At 35.8% G+C, this 24735-nt stretch overlaps 2 protein-coding genes, 2 long non-coding RNA genes and 1 pseudogene across 4 annotated transcripts in view; 1 reads left to right on the top strand and 4 right to left on the bottom strand.

Moving 5' to 3' along the window:
* LOC142527498 (uncharacterized) overlaps nt 1–24735 on the bottom strand; it is a 98168-nt gene that overhangs the window by 27238 nt on the left and 46195 nt on the right. The gene's annotated exons all lie outside the window — the stretch shown is intronic.
* Nucleotides 1049–2594, bottom strand: LOC142527004 (uncharacterized). The gene is made up of 3 exons (XM_075631711.1): nt 2296–2594; nt 1955–2034; nt 1049–1872 (listed from the first exon to the last, which is right to left on the bottom strand). The coding sequence occupies exons 1-3, from the start codon at nt 2346–2348 to the stop codon at nt 1130–1132; spliced, it is 876 nt and encodes a 291-aa protein (XP_075487826.1). The 5' UTR covers nt 2349–2594; the 3' UTR covers nt 1049–1129.
* Nucleotides 6330–11925, bottom strand: LOC142527010 (inorganic pyrophosphatase TTM2-like; annotated as a pseudogene).
* LOC142526520 (uncharacterized) lies at nt 13925–21315 on the bottom strand. The gene is made up of 2 exons (XR_012815275.1): nt 21103–21315; nt 13925–15715 (listed from the first exon to the last, which is right to left on the bottom strand). It is a non-coding gene; the product is annotated as an uncharacterized LOC142526520 (long non-coding RNA).
* On the top strand, nt 21352–22870 carry LOC142526519 (F-box/kelch-repeat protein At3g23880-like). The gene has a single exon (XM_075630979.1). It carries the CDS (start codon nt 21481–21483, stop codon nt 22657–22659), a length of 1179 nt encoding a protein of 392 aa, XP_075487094.1. The 5' UTR covers nt 21352–21480; the 3' UTR covers nt 22660–22870.

Raw genomic sequence — 24735 nt, 5'->3', positions numbered from 1 at the left:
TCATCCAAATTATATTATAATAAATAAAATGACATTGGTATTGCACTGAGAATCGAAAGATGATCAACATTAGAACAATGTGCAAAAATTACAAGAATGCACTAATAAAAATCATACGCAAATTAACAATTACAAGAAAATCAATTCTAAACAAAAGTAAGAAAAGAAAAGCTATAATTTAAAGCGCAAAAAAAAGAGAGAGTTATTGATACGCTTTCTGATTTAGATGTCAAAACAAACCAAACCAATGCAGCCTAACAACAAATAACAGATCAAATCAGTGTCCCATTTAAAAAAAAAAAAAGAATCAACCCTAAAAATACAGGAGAGAAACAGATATACCTGATTAACAATATCAATATTTAAGTACACTAATCACCCTGGGCGATACTCTGATTCAATTATATAAGTGGGGTTCAACAAGAAAGGAAAAGGGTGTTAGCATATGAGCATGAACTCCTTTATACCAGCTGATTTTTAGCATAAGCGTTGGATTCTGCTTTTTTTCCGGATTTTCTCTATGTTCCCTCGTTTTGTGTGCTTGACTTTTATTTACAAATTACACAAGATTGTTTGATGAGATGCGAATTGTGATTTCGTCCGGAGTTTTTGAGGAACTGGGAAATCTTGAGAATTTGCTATAAAAATTTCTGCACAACTGCACAAGAGTCACAAAAGATCGTAGAAATTAACAAGGGGTGGATCTGTTTTGTTTGATTAATAAAAATCCACTTTTCAACAATGGTACTTACCAAGAGCCGTGGTATGAACTCTGTGAATATATTCTTGGAAGGAAACACACTAGTCCCAAATTGTGGTTATTTCCTTCCAATATGCATATAAAAGTGTATAGGTTGTCATGGCATGAACTTTGTGAATAGATTCTTAGCTTCCTATCGATTAGTTCCGGTTGTAAACAAAATGGCATTCTCAAATTAATTAATATACGCAATCATACAAGACTGAAATATAATCAGAAGAAACAAAAGTTGAATCTACCTAGAACAATGACACCAATCAAATAAAAGTGGTTGGTTATGGGCAACACTTGAAACAAAATACTGAAAGTTTTTTATAAGATTAACTCGTTGGGAAATAATAAAAAAAAAGTTGCATAGATGAAATCTAGTTAGCCATCAGATAGACGGAATAGTACGAAATCGAGAACACATGTTGTCTCCCACCCGTCTGGAGCCGGAACGCAGCGCGACATGAAGGAAGTTTCCTTACAGGGATATTCCTTCATCATGGTAGCGGAAAGTTCACGATATTCGTCCTCTTCAAAGCAATTCATCTCATGGCCAGGTTCAATTTCTTGGATGGAAATAAGAATTGCATCGTTGATCGCACATCCAGAACATGGCAATTTGACCAAGGGTGCTGTCCATAGCTTTACACAGAAATCCTTCAACAGCTTTTCCTTTGTTCTTCTGGCAATGTCTTCTTCCCAGCAAATAGTCCCCAGCTCCGTGGATTCAACCGCCCAAATATTCTTCAAATTTGGAAATAAAGCAAGAAGCTCTTTCTTAAAAGCAAACCTACGCTTGAAATGGAACATGTGCCTGATAATTGAAGCAAGTAAGGCATGACGATACTCAATTTCGTACTCAGACGTGGCTTCAAGCATGGGATCAAAGCTTGTAGTATCATCAATAAGGCTCTTGGCAGAATCTAAGATGAAGCTCGATGAATCCGATGTATACACAAGGAAAGGCAAACATCTTGGTAGTTTCAAATCGCAGGAGAATTGGATGCTTACATATTCAACGCAAGATAACTTTTTCAGAAACTTGTGAATTCCCGGTGACCAAGAACAACTACCCAAGAGAGCAAGACGAATTTGCACAGAAATAAAGCGGGCGTGAAGAACAACTGCGGCAAAAAGCTTAGACACTGAAGAACAAATGCATAGACATTTGGCATCACTGATTTTTTCGAAAATATAGACAATTACCTCCGTTGGAAGGCGATCGAAATCCGCAGAGGCCATCGTTTTCTTCCATAGAAGCGACTAATAATATTTTATCTTTTGCCCTAGATATAAATTATAATATTTAAATTAATTAGATAACATCTCTTGATAGTCCAACCCAAATCAAATATTTAGGAAAGTGTACTGGTTCTAGATTTTTAATGATTTTTATGGAGTTTAAATGTCTAAAGGTATTCAAACTAGACTTTTATACTCTATAAAAGTTTAGCGATATTCAATTTAAAGGGGTTAAATTTGTTGGTAATTTTTATATGAGCTGTGCGGAGATCAGGTTCAATAAACGCCTTATACATAGGATATACCTGCAAGGAGAAGTGTGGCTGAGAACTTGTGGAAGGGGTACGATGTATTTCATGCTTTACTTAAATTAGTTACGAGGAATACCCCCACGGTTTCAGATATTTGGTGAATTATTTCTTCTGGTTCCTGCCCAGCAAGCTGTATGCTCCGTATAATCCGTTTTACGAGATCAAAGTGAACACCACCTGTCACAGATACCCGGAGATCCAGCAGAGGACGCAATTTTTCACTTAAAGCATAGATGCCTTCTATAATCACAATACGAGAGCTTGGGACTTCAAGAGTCCTGCAGTAGCATGTGACTTCATGAGATCACAAATGTAGACTCCACTGGCAGTAAAGAAGAGTGATGAGATAATAAAAGAGGTTTGCAACATCAAACAAACCAATCAACTTTTATGACTTGAATATTAAGAGTAAGGTAAAAAAACCTCAACTTAAATTGCTAAAATAAAGGTGAGAAAAAAGGAGAAAACTTCTCCACCATCACCCCCAAAAATAAAAGTAAACAAGACAACTCTGTATCAAGAAATAATACTGCTCACTTATTAACTAAAATAGCCTCTGAGAAACTTGAAGAAAAAGTTATCTGTATTCCATTTGTTCCAAGCCTATTACAAGTTGCAGATATCCTAACTAAGGGCCTATCCGAACAAACCATTGAAGAACAAGTGAGCAAGTTGGGGATGATGAAATTCTTTGCACCAACTTGAGGGGGAGTGTCGAAATAGTTAGGATTTCGTAAGACGATCAACTATCACCCATATAGCATTGAATCCCTTAATAGTTTTTGGCAATCCCATCCATAGTGACGTTTTCCCATTTCCACTCAAGAACAGGAAGTGGCTTAAATTTTCCCGCTGGCCTTTGATGCTCCGCTTTAACTTGCTGACACGTCAAACACTAGGATACAAATCTCAGATTGTCCCCCTTCATGCCAGGCCACCAATATAACAACTGCAGATCTTTGTACATTTTCGTGCTTCCTGGATGAATGGAATATGGTTTGTCATGAGCTTCCTTAGGAACCCATACCATCCACCTCAGAATATAACCTCCGGCTCTTGGCTTCATCTCTAGCTCTCCACTTTTGCAATTGCTCGTCGGTAGACTGCCAATCGCGAATTCTGTCTCTCAAAGTCGACTGTACCAATAATGTGGCAAGATTAGGGGCCTCGCCCCTAGCATAAACTGTAAGCTCAAACTGCTGTATCTCGGACTGCAACGGTCTTTGAAGTGATAGATGAGTGATATCTGCTGTTTTTCTACTTAATGCGTCTGCCACTACATAATGGATCCAAAATCCAATAAAATTAAAATTGTAGCACGTGAAATAAAAAAAAAATGACTTGCTAGATGACTCTAGAGTAAATCATCAACCAAAAAAAATAAAATGACTTTTTTTGACTCCATAATAGATTCAAAATCCAAGAAAATCTAAATTGCAACACTAAATATAAAATTTGATATTAATAATGATAATTAGTAATCATTAATAATTAAATCATGAAATTTTGACTTGACCAACACACATGTTTTGACCAAAAACCAATATATATATACACACGCTTTTGGTTATTATTAATAATAATTAATATTTAAATCATAAAATTTTGGTTTGACCAAAAATTCCTAATCTTAAGTTATATTGTCCACACATTATCCACATTAACTCATACAAATCACACACACCAAAGGACATAAATGATAATTCACAATGATCAATATTGGCTCTTTTATATAGGTATTTAGTATTTATTTTTTTTTGAAGGTGTATTTAGTATTTATTTATTATATAAGTATAGGTATAATAATAATAATAGATAGATAGATACCAAATGGTGGGCAATATAACTTTTCTATGCACATATATATGTGTGTGTGTGTACTGTTTGATATGATGTCCAACAACCGAGTGTCAATCTATGTGTCAACTAATGAGGTGACACAGGTATTGGATATGATGTATCATATGTCACTTCATTGGTGGGCACAGATGTGGACATGATTGGTGGAAAATATAACAAAACTATATGTGCATATGTTTGTAAATGAATTTATAATAATATCTAAATAACCCTCACCTATAATTCAAAGAAGCATAATTAATATTGAAATTTTTTAAAAATACTATAAATATGATTGACCTCCAAGAAATTAAAATCGATTTTTTTAAAAATAACATGATCATTATTAGCCTCAAAGAATAAAATTTTAAAAATACTACTGAATTAATATGACTGGCCTCCAAGAAATTAAAACCCATTTAAAACGCATTCCCAACAAACCTTGTTTTTGGTGTTTTCCCAATGGCTTCTCAATGCGCATGGTTCCTTTCTCTCACAGATTCTCTGAAGGGGTCATCTTCAATAAACTGGAGGATATAAAGGCTTTAACAATTCTACAGTGTTTTCGAGAAATAGGCGTCACTTGTTTATGATAGTCGCTCTCTTTGTCTCGTAGTGCCATATGACATGGCATTGGCATCTAGAGAAAAGTGTTAAAGACCCGAACTTGGCACGCGAGTCGATGAGCAATGTTTACAAGATGTTATGTTCATTCCGGAAAGTTCTAGCCTCGCATGAAGAAAGAAAAGTCTAGAAGGTTTTGGAACACTCAACAGTTTGACAGAAACAAGCTGATTCATCTAGGATGTTCATGAAGGGCCTTGAATATCCAAGAATTGTGTATAAGGATCCGGAATAGTACAAGATTATTCTAGAATGGTGTAGCAACTTGAAGGGCCTTGAATATCCTTGAACATCCTAGAATAGTGCTAGATTATTTTAGAATGGTGGAGCAACTTAGAACACCATAAAATAATGTAGTTGTATATGGAGGGCAATAAAGTAGAGCACTCTATAATCTTTCCATTGTAAATAATTTTAGAATATTCTAGAAAGTATTAGGAGTAAAATAAATAGGTTGATACCTTTCATTTATAAATGGCCCCAAGTTTCTTAAGTTATAGCAACAATACATTTTCTCTCCAAACATCTATAAAATTCTCTTGTGCTCTTGTTTGGTTAATGCTTACTTAAGCATCTTTTGGAGAGGTTTTCATAAGTGTCGCACGGTGCTCCACTTAAAGAATCAGCACATGACAAAGGGCTGAATGGCCGAAGGGTCTTATGGACTTTCTTGAAAAATTTGTATGCATGGGATCCATCACCGTAATATTATCTCCAGCTTCTCCATTGGATAACATGAACCATGTCCTAAGTTGGAGAGGAGACATTAGGATTCGTTTTCCGTAAAGCCTGAAGATTCGATTCCATCCAGGAAAAAGTGGATTTGACACACAACAGGCCGACATTGCCTGATTTTCCAACTAGGATTGGATACATAATGGATCTTGCATTATGCATTTGATCCTAATCATTTTTTGGTACATTATGTATTCGATCCAAGTTGGAAAATCAGGCAATGGTGGCCTGTTGTATGTCAAATCCACTTCTTCCTGGACGGCATCGAATCTTCGGGCTTTACGGAAAACGAAGTCTAATGTCTCCTCTCCACCTTAGGACATGATTCATGTTATCCATTGGAGAAGCTGGAGAGATATTACGATGATGGATTCCATGCATACAAATTTTTCAAGAAAGTCCATAAAACCCTTCGGCCATTCAGCCTTTTGTCGTGTATTGATTCTTTAGATGGAGCACTGTGCGGCACTTTGTACTTATCTACTTGATTAGATTCGATTATCTAAAATTTTAGCCAAAGATATTTTGGTCTTTCGATTCTTTTACTTTTGTGTGTTTAGAATTATAAATGGCAAATAATAATATTATTATATTAAAGTTAGGTCCACATTAAACTATAAAACTTTATTGTGCATGTTTTTCTTCAAATTTTAATCTATCTCCCTACCTTTTTTGCACTTCTTTATTTGATTATTATCTATAGTTTTAAGTCTCAAATGTTAATAAAAAAACTCATTGTTCCAATTTAGTTGTCCAATTAATTTCAAACCACATTCTTTACTAGTTATATAAGAAAAGAAAAATGTTTAATTAAATACAAGAAAACCATAATCTTGACACATTATAAATATATATGTATCATGGTCGTTACAAGTCAGAATTTCTACTATGAACGTCAAAAAAATCACCCAATCCGTTGTGCAAGTCAACCAAGAGCATAAAACACATCCTAAGAAAAATAAAATGAAAAATGAAATAACCCCACAATCCCACAAAATTTGCTGCGACACACCCTCCTCCAACAAAAACTCAAATCACTTCCACAACCTCCAAGTATAGGATCAAATTATCCAGGTAAAATCTAAATTTTCGATCAGATGAGTGGGGGATTGCAAAACATTGGGAGATATTCGATGAAGTGATAAATAAAATCTATTTGTCGACTAAGGTTATCTCGAACGGGATCACTTTCAGGTTAAAAATACCTTGACCAAAAACATTCCCAGCCCATCAACAGCCAACGATGCTAAGACCATGGAAAACTTGATGGGTTCAACATATGGAGTTTCACCTCTGTCGTGTCTTGTATCGCAATGTGATCTTATGGAACTCACATTTTCTCATGCAAGGATGTTAAGATTGGCGAGCTGATGCATGACTTGACATTGTATACGTGTTATGTTCGATAGCTGCCACAAAAGTTTGACCAAAGTCAATTTTGGTAACTAATGTTATAGGCAGAATCCTGCAATAGGCCAGCCCCAACTTCCTATTTCATATCTTGTCTAGGCGATGGTTCTTTAATGGTACACTTAATGACGAATTCCTTGCTTCCTCCCAATTAGCAAAAGAGTCTTCTTTGATAGGAGATGGTTCTTTGGTCGGACTTTTGTGAAGATACGACAGGTCGAAAACGATGAATAAATCAAGTGAGATGGATATTCTTACAGAAGCTTTACATACATTATTACATCTAAATTTTAATTAATTTACCCAACTTGCCGATGCTGCTGGTGAGTTTCTGTTCATCTTCAACATGTTCTTATATGTGCATCCCGTGTATGAGTGTGACATACCCCCACTAAATCAAGTAACAAAATAGTTCAAGGATACGATGCCCTATCACTTGATTAAAACGGTAATGGTTAATCGTAGAAACTCACATACAATATTAATAGATAGATATCCATTGAATCGAGACAGTTAAAACTTTTATTTTTGAGCTTACAAGAAATTAAGTTCGGTTATATGCGAGGAACTCTATTATGGCAAGAATCCAACTCATATCACTATAAATACGCATATTATTAAATACAGCTCACTAGCACAACACTTGATTAAAATTCATGCATCACAAAAATTTATACATTATCAAGAGGTAAGAACATCTGGAGACTCAAAATATATAGGATAATAAATGCACCTTTTGAGATTATTGATTCTTGTTGGGGCCCTTTCGGCTGAGACTCTGGAAAGTGCTTCATTAGGACTTGAGACAAGATCCTCATCTATGCTAAGTTTGGTTCTCAAATCATCAGGCAAAGCCTGTCAATATCAAGATCAGAAATGCCTTTGGGAAAAAAAAGAATAAGAAGCATTAAAAAAAGGTATGCTATTTGTCATACATGACATCATTGATCATTTTCTCAAGCTGTATTTATTCAATATAAGTACGTAGAACATATGAACCTTCCAATCCCAGCTGTTCAGCTACACATTTTGTCATATTTTACGACGAGGTGGTCTCTAACTTGCACCTGTCTCAAATAAAGCAGTTTCAACTTCTTAAATAACCACATGGAACGCAAATACGCCAAAGTCCATCACTTCACTGCTATTTTGTCCCCTTTATAGATAACTATCCCATGAAAAAGGAGGAAATTTGAGCTATATACGCGTTAATTATCAGGAGGAAGATCGTGATAGAATGAGTAGCCACACTAAGAAAATTTAAATTGCATACGTTTAAAAAATGGAAAGGGGAAAACAAGAATGGAAAGGGGAAAACAGTGGCAAAACCATACATAGCAACTGACATTAGCATTGGCCTTAGAAGTTTCATACCATCGCACAAAACCATACACTGGCCAACACCAAAAAGCAACTGGCAGACTTAAAATTTCGATCATTCATAGATCAATCCACCAAAATAAATTAAACAAATCGAACATCAAGTGCTCAACAGCATATCTTTCGTAATACTTTTGATTTTTCATCCAAATTATATTATAATAAATAAAATGACATTGGTATTGCACTGAGAATCGAAAGATGATCATAATTAGAACAATGTGCAAAAATTACAAGAATGCACTAATAAAAATCATACGCAAATTAACAAATAACAAGAAAATCAATTCAAAACAAAAGTAAGAAAAGAAAAGTTATAATTTAAAGCGCAAAAAAAAGAGTGTTATTGATACGCTTTCTGATCTAGATGTCAAAACAAACCGAACCAATGCAGCCTAACAACCGAATAAGAGATCAAATCAGTGTCCCATTTAAAAAAGAGAGAATCAACCCTAAAAATATAGGAGAGAAACAGATATACCTGATTAAGAATATCAATATTTAAGTACACTAATCGCCCTGGGCGATACTCTAATTCAATTATATAAGTGGGGTTCAACAAGAAAGGAAAAGGGTGTTAGCATATGAGCATGAACTCCTTTATACGAGGTGATTTTTAGCATAAGCGTTGGATTCTGCTTTTTTCCGGATTTTCTCTATGTTCCCTCGTTTTGTGTGCTTGACTTTTATTTACAAATTACACATGATTGTTTGATGAGATGTGAATTGTGATTTCGTCGGGAGTTTTTGAGGAACTGGGAAATCTTGAGAATTTGCTATAAAAATTTCTGCACAACTGCACAAGAGTCACAGAAGATTGTAGAAATTAACAAGGGGTGGATCTGTATTGTTTGATTAATAAAAATCCACTTTTCAACAATGGTACTTACCAAGAGCCGTGGTATGAACTTTGTGAATATATTCTTGGAAGGAAACGCACTAGTCCCAAATTGTGGTTATTTCCTTCCAATATGCATATAAAAGTGTATAGGTTGTCATGGCATTAACTTTGTGAATAGATTCTTAGCTTCCTATCGATTAGTTCCGGTTGTAAACAAAATGGCATTCTCAAATTAATTAATATACGCAATCATACAAAGACTGAAATATAATCAGAAGAAACAAAAGTTGAATCTACCTAGAACAATGACACCAATCAAATAAAAGTGGTTGGTTATGGGCAACACTTGAAACAAAATACTGAGAGTTTTTTATAAGATTAACTCGTTGGGAAATTATAAAAAAAAAGTTGCATAGATGAAATCTAGTTAGCCATCAGATAGATGGAATAGTACGAAATCGAGAACACATGTTGTCTCCCACCCGTCTGGAGCCTGAACGCCGCGCGACATGAAGGAAGTTTCCTTACAGGGATATTCCTTCATCATGGTAGCGGCAATTTCACGATATTCATCCTCTTCAAAGCAATTCATCTCATGGCCAGGTTCAATTTCCTGGATGGAAATAAGAATTGCATCCTTGATCGCACATCCAGAACATGGCAATTTGACCAAGGGTGCTGTCCATAGCTTTACACAGAAATCCTTCAACAGCTTTTCCTTCGTTCTTCTGGCAATGTCTTCTTCCCAGAAAATAGTCCCCAGCTCCGTGGATTCAACTGCCCAAATATTCTTCAAATTTGGAAATAAAGCAAGAAGCTCTTTCTTAAAAGCAAACCTACGCTTGAAATGGAACATGTGCCTGATAATTGAAGCAAGGCATGACGATACTCATTTCGTACTCAGACGTGGCTTCAAGCATGGGATCAAAGCTTGTAGTATCATCAATAAGGCTCTTGGTAGAAACTAAGATGAAGCTCGATGAATCCGATTTATACACAAGGAAAGGCAAAGATCTTGGTAGTTTCAAATCGCAGGAGAATTGGATGCTTCAATATTCAACGCAAGATAACTTTTTCAAAAAATTGTGAAATCCCGGTGACCAAGAACAACTACCCAAGAGAGCAATACGAATTTGCACAGAAATAAAGCGGGCGTGAAGAACAAGTGCGGCAAAAAGCTTAGACACTGAAGAACAAATGCATAGACATTTGGCATCACTGATTTTTTCGAAAATATAGACAATTACCTCCGTTGGAAGGCGATCGAAATCCGCAGAGGCCATCGTTTTCTTCCATAGAAGCGACTAATAATATTTTATCTTTTGCCCTAGATATAAATTATAATATTTAAATTAATTAGATAACATCTCTTGATAGTCCAACCCAAATCAAATATTTAAGAAAGTGTATTGGTTCTAGATTTTTAATGATTTTTAGGGAGTTTAAATGTCTAAAGGTATTCAAACTAGACTTTTATACTTTATAAAAGTTTAGCGATATCCAATTTAAAGGGGTTAAATTTGTTGGTAATTTTTATATGAGCTGTGCGGAGATCAGTTTCAATAAACGCCTTATACATAGGATATACCTGCAAGGAGAAGTGTGGCTGAGAACTTGTGGAAGGGGTACGATGTATTTCATGCTTTACTTAAATTAGTTACGAGGAATACCCCCACGGTTTCAGATATTTGGTGAATTATTTCTTCTGGTTCCTGCCCAGCAAGCTGTATGCTCCGTATAATCCGTTTTACGAGATCAAAGTGAACACCACCTGTCACAGATACCCGGAGATCCAGCAGAGGACGCAATTTTTCACTTAAAGCATAGATGCCTTCTATAATCACAATACGAGAGCTTGGGACTTCAAGAGTCCTGCAGTAGCATGTGACTTCATGAGATCACAAATGTTAGACTCCACTGGCAGTAAAGAAGAGTGATGAGATAATAAAAGAGGTTTGCAACATCAAACAAACCAATCAACTTTTATGACTTGAATATTAAGAGTAAGGTAAAAAAACCTCAACTTAAATTGCTAAAATAAAGGTGAGAAAAAAGGAGAAAACTTCTCCACCATCACCCCCAAAAATAAAAGTAAACAAGACAACTCTGTATCAAGAAATAATACTGCTCACTTATTAACTAAAATAGCCTCTGAGAAACTTGAAGAGAAAGTTATCTGTATTCCATTTGTTCCAAGCCTATTACAAGTTGCAGATATCCTAGCTAAGGGCCTATCCAAACAAACCATTGAAGAACAAGTGAGCAAGTTGGGGATGATGAAATTCTTTGCACCAACTTGAGGGGGAGTGTCGAAATAGTTAGGATTTGATAGAGATTTGTTAGGCTCTATTTTGAACTAGGATCATATATTGTTGGTATGATATGATAAGATCCTATATTAATGGTGTGATAGGATATTTCCCATATATTATTGGTATGATAAGATAGGATCTTATATTATTGGTATGATAAGATATTTCCCAAATTTAGTGGGATTTAATGTCTCTTTGTTGACATATATAAAGTGTACCAATCCATGTCTTTAGAAAACAAGAAATAAGAGAAATCATTAACCGACTAGCATAAACAGAATACCTGTTGTTCTGTCATTTGTAGGAAACCAATGGTATAGTAAACCAACTCTTTCACATTGTTCATAACAACCTGAATTGGAAAAATATTAACATTTCTGGAAACTGACAGTCTCGTGTAACAAAAAGAAGAAAAAAACTGATTAAAAAAAGTCAAAGCATACCCTTACAAATTTTGGGCTTCCAACAATGCTCAATAAAAATTCAAATAACTGCATCCAAAGATAAGCAGGCATGTCACGAGGCTAGCAAGTGAATGCCAATAGTTTACTCTTAACAACAAAAACAAGGAAAATATTACAAGAAAGCATACTCCTATGTCGAAATGTAAATCACAGGCTTATTCCTGAACAGAACAGGTACTCCAATTTTTGCAATATGAAAGAGTTTCTCAGATCACTCGAAGGATTTACAGAGGGTACAAACTGAAACTGTTATTTTCAATGTCGCAATTTGAATTTTACCATAACAATCTTTTGACTGAAAATCCTTACATAAATCGACGAGGCACAAATTGAATGGTTAACTGTAATTATAATTGACCAGATATATGAAAGCTGGCTCATATAAACTTGCTTGGAGAAAGGTTTGGTGCTATATAATATGTCAGAAAACATGCTGATTCTACACACTGATTGATAATATTCAGCATCTTTTTTTGTTCATTTCCTTATGCCAATTATCTTTTGATAGCCAAAAGGTCTAGTGAAGAAATTTGGGTCATAAACCCAAATAAGTACTCCTAGAAAAGATAAATAGATCTGGATTAAACTATTTTTTTTTACTTTTTTCTGGCCTGTAGAAGACGGATGCATGATCGATAACAATGTTGTACACTGAATGTTCAACTCAAAACTTTTTGGAGAAATAATAAAGTAGACATTACACGTAAAGTTAAAAGATAAAAACCAATGCGTGAAGTCCTAAAGCCAGTAGGAAAAACAAACAAATACCATTATCCTTAGTCCATATGTTCAAGATAGTTTTCAAATAACGAGTCAAATATGATAAAATCGTGTATAAAAGGACAGAAAAGTTCAGTCTGCAAGTAAAGAAGTAAAATCAAGCACTAAAGATGAAATTAAAGCAAGACCACAGTTTGCTAATAAAGATAATGTGGTACTGCCACAGTGTCAAACAAAAAGCAAAATTAACAACATGAAACCAATAAGAATGTTGTACAGTTTTGATATTTCAAAGGAAATTCAAATCTTCAGCATTGAACACCAGTGCCGTAGTCAATCATATTTTACAGTAACACTTATAAGTTGTCAAACATCATTACACAGTGATTATTATAATTAACCTGAATGACAAAGGACTCCAGACTTTTTTCTGCACCGTCAGAATCATATCTTCCATCATAGGAATCTTCAACACCTTAAATTGAAGATCGCTCATAGACTCCCAAGGATGTTATAAATGTATGCCACAATAACTGAAACACCACCACAGTGTCAAAAAAAAAAAGGAAAGAAAAAAGAACAAGAACAAGTAAAAGGAAAGTAAATGTATCAGCACATTCAATAGATTACTGCAACATACCCGTAAAACGAGTATCGGCTATGGCTGGAAAGTATTGAACAAACTGATTCAGGAACTTTAAAACCTGTACCAATAATGGAAAAATTTTTCTAGAAGTCAGAACTTTTCACAGAGCATCATGAGAGACAAACCAAAAGAATAACAACCTCCATCTGAATGCTCCAATCATCCGGATCTTCAGATGGCACTGGGTGCTTTAGGATTGAAGAAAATTTCTCCATTCAAGGCTGGAGCATTGGTAACAGAAAGGCGCTTATTTCCATCTAATTACCAGTAATCAATCCACTAATCATTAGCAATAACAAATACATTCATTCAATCAGCCAGCTTTTAGAAGCAATATGCCTTATATACACCACTCAAAACCCCGAGCACTGAAGTACAATTGTACACTATTGAAGAGCTTTAGACCTGAGACATTTATCATAGATCTGTAGTGATAAATATCCAAAAAGAAAAAAATCAAAGATAAGTGGATTCATATGATGCCTTGTACATCAAATAAAACATTTCATAATAATTTTGCAAACCAACAAATAAAGCATCAATTTTTCTCATATACTTCTTGAATAGAAATGAACATGGATATGTAATCAGAAGAAAGGTAAAACGTAACTTGAGTGCCTCTATTGTTGCATCAAGTTTCTGATTTGTTGAGTTAAAAAAACATCAGGTGAAGCTAAGACAAATGAAAAGTTTCAACCAAGCCACATAATAGACTACAATTCACACCCTCCTTAGGCATACACAAACACCTTTTTCAAAAATATGATCAGAGGACAAACACCACAAATAGCATTCTTCAGTCAGTAAGTACTACACAAGAACCTTTTTAGAAAACAACCTCCTTTTCTGACATGGATAAATATTTAAGGATGAAGTTATCGTCTCTAAATTATATATTAAATACATCTTCTAATCTGTAGAATAAATTGTTCTAATAGAAGTACAGAACATAAAAAATATAACTAATTCTAGAACAAGTCAGCAAAGGCATACGTTCCCAGAGCTAAATATTGGGGAAACAAAAGAATTCTTCAGGCTCTTATTTAGGATTATGCATCCCATACACAAGTGCAAACCTCTAGCCTATACATTATTATGTAAAGTAACAAATAAAGGGGTATAAAGTGATTAATCAAGTTGTGCTGGTGATCTCTTTATTAACCAAAACTGTACTGTACCTTTAATATGACTAGGTCTTCTCATGAGACGGATCATAAACCTAGTGCAACCGCAAGCCACAGTTTCCAATACTTGCTGATAAAGTGATGGACTCATACAATTTATATTTCTTGTCTAAACATGATAGTTATAGCCTAAAAGTTTAAACCAATGTTTCATATCACTTATTTGTAGTTTATTAGATAACTACGATATGGAGGTAATAACGACATTTACCTGAGGATATGACACAATAGTGAGCAAGCACGGGAATAAAACTGGTATAAGTTTAAGAACAATCTTATCATCCATATCCAAAGAAATAAGTGCCAAGCATCTTATAGCCCCATGCAATGGGACGATCAGCAACAAAGATTAGATTCACTCACAAAAAATGAATCCACAACTTCAAAGGAAAACAAAGGACTCACCAGCGTTCAGTTTACTCTGGTCATTAATCAAACTAAGAAGGAAAGGAGCTAGATCTGGCCAATAATCCGGCCAGTCATACTGTGCAATTGTTGATACAGCCACACTAACTGCAGTACAGATCTTCTTTTGTGGATCATCTAACAATGAAAGAAGTATTCCACGTATGGATGCCTGAAAAATTAACAGAATGAGTGTCATTTTATATGTAACAAAGTTAAAAGGTATCTAACTTCTAGTGCTTTCCAGTTTCCACTTTATGAAACCAACCCGGGGAAGCATAGTATGAAATGGAATCAGTTCGGAAAGAAGATTCAAAGGCCCAAGTTTCAGACAATTGTGTCCATTTCAGTTAGGCATGTGATAAATTTGAAACAATAACAAATAGCAGTTAAAGGACACAAAAAACTGCAACCTAAAAGAGGGTTTAGAAATTAAAGTAAAACTCAAGTTTTAGATAACTAAATGAAGTAAAATTCAAAGTCGAGATCTTTAGACCAAGGCATTCCCATTTCTGCTGAAATGCGTAGATTTGATCCATGGTGAGACATTCATCAAGAAAAAGGAATAATATTTTCATCGCTGGAAACAACAGGATGCTCAAAGCCTTCCTCATCTTCATCCCAGTGTTTCTTTATATATTTGCTTTAGCAGGACTGCCGCTAAGTAATGATTGTTAAGCACACAACCAAAATACAAAAGGAAAGAAGAACAAAATGCACTCACTGAATAGACATTTATTTTAATAAAACATGGAAAAGATAGGCTATTAAAACAACTGGAGCACAGGATATCTGTCGCAATCCAAATGAGAGTTTCCGATTTGCAGCAACGCAAGCTAAGGCCACACCAAAGCCTATTGAAAGAAAAACAAAATCAGTTCCCATACTTCAATGAGGAAGCATAAAAACAAATCATAAAAGAACTTTTCAGAAACAGTAAAGTTAGAAAATAAAGACAAGGATAAAAATAGAAATGGATTGCATTGTGAAAACGAACAATAATATTTCTAATGATTCAATTACAAACAAAGCTCTCCCTTATTTATACACTCCTATGGCTAATAGCTAACTGACCAATGGAACTAATATGCTAAATTGTTACAACAAGAATAACTAACTAATATTCCTCCACAAGGGATAAAATCTATCAACTAGGTTCTCTCGATTCTTCTTAGATTTGGACCGGATCATCTTGCAAACTTTATGGGCTAGCTGAAATAGATTTGTCAAGAGTTGGGCTTTGTGCTAATTGGGCTTGATCCTTATCTTGCCCCCTCAAGTTGGGGCGAAGTTTTGGGAACAACACACAGCTTGGAACGTAGGCGAGTAAACGTGATTGCTGTCAAAGGTTTGGTCAAAACATCTGCTGTTTGATCTAACGATGGAACATATTGAACATTAAGCGAACCTGATGCAACCTTATCCCGAACAAAATGAATATCTAACTCAAGATGCTTTGTTTTGGAATGAAGAATAGAATTAGCACTTAATGCTACAGTGCTAATATTGTCACACCATATAATGGGAATGCCATAGCATTGAACCCGAAGTTCTGTCAGAAGAGCCTGAATCCATAACAATTCTGAAGTGGTATTAGCTAAGCTCCGATATTCTGCCTCTGTACTAGATCTTAAAACAACAGTTTGCTTCTTCGAACTCCACGATATAGGAGAATTTCCCAAGAACCAACAGAAGCCAGAAGTTGATCTCCGATCATTAATATCATTTCCCCAATCTGCATCACAATAACCACGAAGAGAAAGGGGTGAAGACGCACTAAACTAATGCCATAATCTAATGTGCCAGCGAGATATCGAAGTATGCGTTTCACGGCTTTCCAATGAGTTAAGAGCGGAGTTTGCATAAATTAACATACTTGATTTACACTGTATGCAATATCAAGTCTGGTGATTGTAAGGTATTGCAGGGCTCCTACAGTGCGTCTATAGAGTGTAACATCCTCAAAGGCCTCACCATCTTTAGAAGAAAGCTTAGCTCCAGTAGACATCGGTGTTGGTAAAGCATTGGCAAGATTCGTTTTGGTTTTGACCAGTAAGTCTTGAACATACTTGGTCTGTTTGAGCAGCAAAGAGTGATTAGAAGTTTTGACAACTTCAATACCCAAAAAATATGATAAAATACCAAGATCCTTCAGAGAGAATTGCTTGTTGAGCTGCCAAATGATTTCGATCACTCGATCTTGATCAATGCCTGTGATGACAATATCATCAACACAAATAAGAATGTAAATAATAAACTTGGAGTAATGTTTAATAAATAAAGACGAATGAATCAGCCCTTGAATAGTTGAATTGATGAATCCGAGGAGATGAAGAATACTTCGGAGCTTATCAAACCACGCTCTAGGTGCTTGCTTGAGCCCATAAATTGCTTTGTGTAATTTACAAACAGGAGGTGTGGAACCAGTTTGAACTTCATACCTAGGAGGTTGCTTCATCTACACAGTTTCAGTGAGAGACCAGTTCAAGAATGCATTGTTAACATCAAGTTGCTTAAAAAGCCAACCCCTCGAGATAGCAATAGTTAACACTATGCGAATTGTTGTCGGTTTGACAACTGGATTAAAGGTCTCAGTATAGTCTAAACCTGGTGTTTGTGAGTAACCTTTGGCCACAAGTCTCGCTTTGTGACAAGCAACAGTCCTATTATGATTCATTTTGAGCTTATAAACCCATTGCAGCCGATAACAGGTATCTCAGAAGGTAAAGGAACCAATGAGCATGTATGATTAGTCATCAATTCTGCATATTCTGAATCCATTGCCTTAACCCAGACTTGACTGTTCTTAGCCTCCCATACTGTCTGTGGCTCATGAAAGATAGATAATTGAGCAGTAATAACTTTTGGCTTAAATGTTCCATCTTTAGATCTAGTAATCATATGATGTTCATTTACAGGGACTGGAGAAGAGTTGTCTTGCACAGTAGGAGTACTCGAATTGCTGGAGTATGTTCCAGAGGTGGAACTGGAATTAGGAGAAGAAGAACCAGATGGAATGACAGAAGACACAGACTTAATTGAGTTAGAAGACAAGGAGGTGGATGGAAAACTAACATTGGGTGGTAAAACGGAAGGAAGAAAAAGCGGAATTGTTGAAAAAAAATGTGGTTGAGGAACTTTAGAACCTTCCACAAAACTATGAGCAAAAGGAAATAAGCTTTCATTAAACCGAACATTTCTGGAGATAAAAAGACGACTATCACTAGTAATGCATTTTTATCATTTATATTTGTCACTATAACCAATAAATGTGCATAGTTTTGACCGAAATTCTAGTTTGTGGCTGTTATAGGGATGCAAACACGGAAAACACAAGCATCCAAAAATTCGAAGCATAGAATGATCAGGAACTTTGTTGAACAACTTTGTAAGAGGAATATCTCCAGAAAGCGCAGAAGTAGGAAGCCTATTAATTAAAAACACAGCTGTAAAGAAAACATCTTCTCAAAAAGAAAGTGGCATAGAGGCATGAGCTAATAGAGTGAGACCAGTTTCGACAATGTGACGATGTTTGCGTTCAACAATCCCATTTTGTTTGGATGAATGAGGACAAGAAAGTCTATGTTGAATCCCATGAGTGTGAAGAAACGTGGTTAAGGATCAAAATTCACCTCTCCCATCAGTTCGAAGTGCTTTAATTTTGTGATTGAATTGAACTTCAATGTATGTGGAGAATGTTTGAAACACGCTGTTGACTTCCGACTTGAGCTTTAAAAAATAAATCCAATTATAACTAGTGTAGGCATCGACAAAGCTAATATAGTATCGACAACCATTTCTAGAAATTGTGTTTGAGGGACCACATATATCTGCATATATTAGATCAAAAGGTGCAGAAAAGACGGTATGAGAATGCGAAAAAGGGAGTTGATGGCTTTTTCCTAATTGACAAAAAGAACATAAAGTAAGCTTTTCATTTCTTGAAAAAGGAAGATTACAATGTAGCAACACATTTTTAACAGTAGACATTGCAGGATGGCCTAGCCTAAAATGCCACTGATTTAGGGAATGAAAAGATGTTGGTGTTGACTCTCGAGGACTGGAAAAACTTGAAGAAAGAATCGGCATGAAGACAAGCAGCTGGACCATCTGGAGTAGACAAGGGCTTGCCAAGATGAAATTTATAAAGACCATCATGTAAACTTCCTCGAAGAAGCACCACTCGAGTTACTACGTCCTTCACAAGACAAAAGTTAGAACGAAATTCGAAGAACGCATGATTATCAGAAGCAAACTTACTGATACAAATGAGATTTTTAGTTATCTGAGGAACATGTAAAAGGTTTCGCAAAGAGAAGGACCAAGAAAAGGAACGAAAATTCGAGTGTCCTACATGAGAGATAGACAAACCTTCTCCATTGCCGATATGAACTTTACCAGTACTAGAATAATCTAAGGCAAGAGATAGATTGCCTAAATCAGATGTAACATGATGAGAGGCCCATGAATCGGGATACCACCATTCCTCCATATATGGATCAGTTTGTGAACAAGCAACAACAGCAACAGGGGATTGTGATGAAGAAGTAAATGAACGTGGTGTCGGAGAAGAAGAGTTGCTAGGTGAGCGTTGAAGGGGAACAAAATCTGTATCAAAACGATAGTAGCACTTCTCAGCAATATGACCAGAAACGCCATATATTTGACATACCAGACGTCCGGAATTATTGTTCCAACCACGACGACCTCCACGAAAATTCTGTCCACGACCACGTCCTAGAAAAGGAGAACCAGAGTTTGGGTTTCGAGAATAGGACTTTGATGATGGCCGAAATGTAGTGGCGTGCACAGAAGGAGATGACGACTCAACATGAGTAGTATAAGAATCAATCCTTGCTTCATGTGCTAATAATAGAGCAGCAACATCAGATAAATGAACAGAATCAACTCTAGAAGTAACGTGAATAACAACAGAATCATACTCAAGCCCAATGCCTCCAAGCACATGAAGAATCTGATCCATCTTCAGAAAGGGGATGACCACAAGTGGCAAGAGTGTAAATGAGATTCTTCATTTTTCCCAAATAATCCTTCATAGAGAGATTGTCTTTCTTTAATGTCTGGAGTTGCAATTTATATTGCATTACCTTAGCTTTGGAATGAGAAGCAAACAAACGTGAAACCCGAGACCAAAGCTGGCTCGAAATGAGACACCCAATCATTTGTCCCTGTACTCCTTCAGTCATTGAGGCCAAGAGAAAGGAGAACAATTTCAGCTGATCTTGCCGACACCAAGACATAAAACTAGGATTGAGAATTTCAGCTCCTGTGTCGTTTGGAATAATTTGGGAAGGGACGGGTGGGTTATCAAGAATAAAAAGATCAAGACCCAACCCACGGATCCCAGCCAAAACCTGAAGATTCCATCAAAGAAAATTATCATCACTGAGCTTGACGGAATTGATTTGGTTGGCAGGATTCACAATCAAAAGGGGTGAGCCACCATTGCTGTTTGCTGGAGGTGAAAAGGCTTCCGCCATAGCTCCGATACCAAGTTAGAAAATAAAGACAAGGATAAAAATAGAAATGGATTGCATTTTGAAAACGAACAATAATATTTCTGATGATTCAATTACAGACAAAGATCTCCCTTATTTATACACTCCTATGGCTAATAGCTAACTGACCAGTGGAACTAATCTGCTAAATTGTTCCAACAAGAATAACTAACTAATATCCCTCCACAAGGGATAAAATCTATCCACTAGGTTCTCTCGATTCTTCTTAGATTTGGACCGGATCATCTTGCAAACTTTATGGCTAGCTGAAATAGATTTGTCAAGACTTGGGCTTTGTGCCAATTGGGCTTGATCCTTATCTAGTAATACTCGTGTCATTTCTCAAATCATTACAAAATTGCATCAAAATAATCGAAATACCTGCTTCGATCCTCCAAGGTAACGCACTAATCAGGAAAAATTAAATTCAACTACACAATTTGCATGTATTTGAGTTTAAAGTTTCATCTCCAAGTTCCTGATATTGGGTTTTCCTTTGAAAGTTTCGGAAGTTTCATCTCCACTCACAATGGAAAACCCGACGTCAAAAACTGACAAAGCACACAAACCGAACCAACCAATTTCACATCACCACGTGAAATGAATTACAAATCCTCAATTAAAAACCTTTTAACCATCCAAGTAACAAAGATTATCAGAATCAAAGACAGAAACATCACGTTTAACGACCGACTCTCAACAGAAAAACATAGCGGATGGACCTGACTGCGAAGACGCTTGCTGAAGTAAGGTCTCCGCGAATGTTCGAACTTGATGGTCGGGATCGAGCGACGCGTTCAAGCAGTTGATCAGCCATTGCAGATCTTGATCCATGAACAAATACTTTTCAGATATGTACAACGTATAATATGTGTGACTGTATCTATATGTGCGCGTTAACTCACCACAACTGTGTGTTTTCGATGGGAGAAAAATGGTGTTCCCCGTCAATAGCTGAAATTACCTTTCTGCCCCCAATAATTTTATATTTTTAAAAATAAAACCAAACAAACAATAGAAAAAAAATTTCTTTTTGATTTCAATGACCTTAATGAAATTTTTCGAACGTCTAGATAAAAGCATCGATCGAGAACTCTAAGATGGAATCTGGGGGAGATTCGCCAGATTCTTCAGCCCATCAGCATTCCAAGAAAAACAAAGCGCCCCTTGAAGGTGAAACACCCGTCAATGGAGGAATTCCCTTTCTTCCTGAAGAAATTATAGTGGAAATACTTGCAAGACTACCAGTCAAATCACTCTTGAAGTTCAGGTGTGTTTCTAAATCGTGGCTCACATTAATTTGTACCCATCAATTCATCAAAAGCCACCTCAACAGTTCTAGAGTGGGTGGGAATTTATCGAATTACGGAATCATGTTGACCATCTGCGTTCCCGCTTTTGACCTCAAACATTGTCCGTTGAGCTCCTTGATGCAAGAACCTTCGACTGATGCATGTAGCATTGATTATCCTAAAAAATATAAGCAAAGAGCTGTTTGGTTTGTGGGTTCCTGTAATTGTTTGATTTTCGTGGCTTTACATGAAAAAGAATTGTTCTTTTGGAACCCATCCACCAGAAAATCGAAAAAATTACCGACGAATGTCGATATCAAACGAGGTTTCTACAATATATATGGCTTTGGTTATAATGCGTGTGATGATGATTACAAGGTTGTGGGAATTTTCTGTGTCTTCGGAAATGAGGGTGCATATGAGTCGATGGTTAAAATTTATAGTTCGAAGACCAATTCTTGGAAGAGGATGGGGGATTTCAAGGGCGGTGTTCCTCTAGATGACTCAGGCAAGTTTGCTAGCAGGAAGCTTCACTGGTCCATCTCTAGTAAACTTGGTTTGGATTTCAGGTGGGATATTGTCTCTCTTGATATGGAAAATGAGGAGTATGGGACAGTGGATCAACCAAATTATGGCGAGAGAGAATTTGACTCAACTCTAGGGGTGCTGGGAGAATGCATTTGTGTTCTTTGTAACTGTCAATGTATCAATGCAGATTTGTGGGTTTTGAAAGAGTATGGTGTTAAGCAGTCTTGGACTAAAGTGGCTACCGTTCCTTACATGGATATTCCTGGGAAATTGTTGTACTCGAAACCATTATTCATGCTACAAAGTGGTGAACTGTTGTTGGTCTTTGGGATGCATTTTGTAGTTTACAATCCGAGAGATAATTCTGTCAGGATTACTGAAATAAGTAATCTCGAGAAGTTTCTGGTAGCGAATATCTATTTTGAGAGCCTTGTTTCACCTTTTGCAAATGGAAGATGAAGGATAATCTCAATTGATAGCAGAAAGGTGCCAATACTTTTCTTGGTATTGTATGTTTTTTTAAATATCATAAACCTGCATTTCAAATTATGATGGCATTATAAATTTGATTCCTTAAGAAAAATAGTATGATGCTAATTCTCTAGGCTCGGATGACATCCTATTCCTTCTAGTAGTTTATAATGTTATTTAGGATCAAGCAGACGTTGAAATTAAGATGGGGGCTTCTGTTTCATAGTTTCAAATAATGTACTGAATCAACTGGCATAAACCAGTTATTTCATGTGTACACTCAATATATTATGTGATTTGCTTGGAAGGAAGCTGATGAAAATCTTGAGTTGTAAATGGAAATTGTTTCTTGATTTTCTCATCCTTGTCTAGTAACATTCATGCAAGTATTAGTTACCATTCATTTCTTGCTTAAATGTATTCGTGTGTTGTTCATTCCATAAATTGCAATCACATTAATCCCTTTTTCGCCAAGTATTTTAATTTTTAGTGTAAAAAATTATTCACTTTTGAATCTATATATGGCTGTGGAATATAATGTTCTCTCAAACCAATTCTTCCCTTAATAGGTCTGGTTGATAACCATAGTTGGCTAAATTGCTATCACCAACTTTGCACCGACGGATATATTTCAATTTTGATTAGTTGATGAAATTTAATAGTTTGTGGATATTTTCATCTTTACTTTCGTAATTAACAAGAATTAACTCCTTAATATGACATTTGATCAATATATTGTCCTTTTATGTTGGGGCACATAGAATTAGATAATGTGGTCGATCATTTTCACGATGATAAAAAACTGAGGAACATGCCAATTGACCTTCAAGCATGCTTAATGTCTGGTCCAGCTTCTGGACCGATTGCCAACAATACGAAGTTCCAGTTGGTGAAAGTGGAATTCCTAGAATGCCATTTTTTGTTGGAAAATCGGTGATTTCTTGGTCGTGGCAAAAGTTCGTGTGAGACGGTCTCACGGGTCGTATTTGTGAGACGAATATCTTATTTGGGTCATTAATGAAAAAATATTATTTTTTATGCTAAGAATATTACTTTTTATTGTGAATATGGGTAGGGTTGACCCGTCTCACAGATTAGGATCCGTGGGACGGTCTCACATGAGACTCACTCCTTGGTCGTTGGCTCGTGCAAACTAGAACTGCTGTTATGGAACATTTCTGTTTTTTGGGTATCCTGTAATGATATGCTTTTTAACGGATCACGGCGATTTGTTGGCATCCCAGAATTGGTATTGGACAAAATGTTTTTTTGTTGGTATTTAATTTGGTGGTGACTTTCTTTTCTCAAAATCATGATTTTTTAAGCCTTTTATGTTTATAAATGCTTTTTAAAAAATATTCCAAATTTTGTGATTATTCTACGAAAATCCGCTGCCAGTTTGGTTTCTCGTAAATTTTGATGATGTTTGTGATTTCGGCCGTGATGAAGATTCTATGCAAATGGAACATAACATCTGATATTGTATATTTCTCAACTCTCATCAGTCGTAAATGCTTCTTGGTTCTGAATAAGCGATCACTTTCTTCATGTCCTTGCCCCAACCATTTCCATTATCCACCATATGGTTTCAACAAATCAAGGTCCATGCAGAAAATGTTATACCGAACAATTTTACTTTAATCAACCGACGATTCTTTCGCAGTAAATATCGGAATGCCATATTGAAGCTTTTTCCAGGAATCTATTTGAAAAGGTGTTTTAAAAACTCGAATATTTGGAACTCAGTTTCACTTTGGCCTTTGTGCCTTATGGCATGTGTCATTTAGGAGTTGACACCAGTAATGTTTTTTTGTGCTGCTTCATACATGCGTATAAGCAAATTAAACATAGAAAACCAATTCCCACATTATAATTTTTTTTCAAAAAAAGAATTGCTTAGTACATATGAAAATGAAATTTTTTAAGAGAAAAAAATAATTATTGAATTTTTTAGATATAAATATTTTTATATAATTTTCTCAAATTTTATATATAATATAATCATGTGAATTGATAATATAGATTTTGGATAAATGATGTTTTGTAAAATATTTGAAAAAGATT

Source organism: Primulina tabacum, chromosome 15 (assembly GCF_025594145.1).
Source record: "Primulina tabacum isolate GXHZ01 chromosome 15, ASM2559414v2, whole genome shotgun sequence".
Taxonomy (NCBI): domain Eukaryota; kingdom Viridiplantae; phylum Streptophyta; class Magnoliopsida; order Lamiales; family Gesneriaceae; genus Primulina; species Primulina tabacum.
This window is presented reverse-complemented; position numbering and strand designations above follow the sequence as displayed.

Coding starts and splice junctions, on each gene's coding strand:
- LOC142526519 (XM_075630979.1), top strand. CDS start 21,481: ATGGAATCTGGGGGAGATTCGCCAGATTCTTCAGCCCATCAGCATTCC.
- LOC142527004 (XM_075631711.1), bottom strand. CDS start 2,348: ATGAAATACATCGTACCCCTTCCACAAGTTCTCAGCCACACTTCTCCT. Junction 2,035..2,295: donor AGCCACACTTCTCCTTGCAG/GTATATCCTATG, acceptor ATTTATATCTAG/GGCAAAAGATAAAATATTAT. Junction 1,873..1,954: donor TCGATCGCCTTCCAACGGAG/GTAATTGTCTAT, acceptor TTTTTGCCGCAG/TTGTTCTTCACGCCCGCTTT.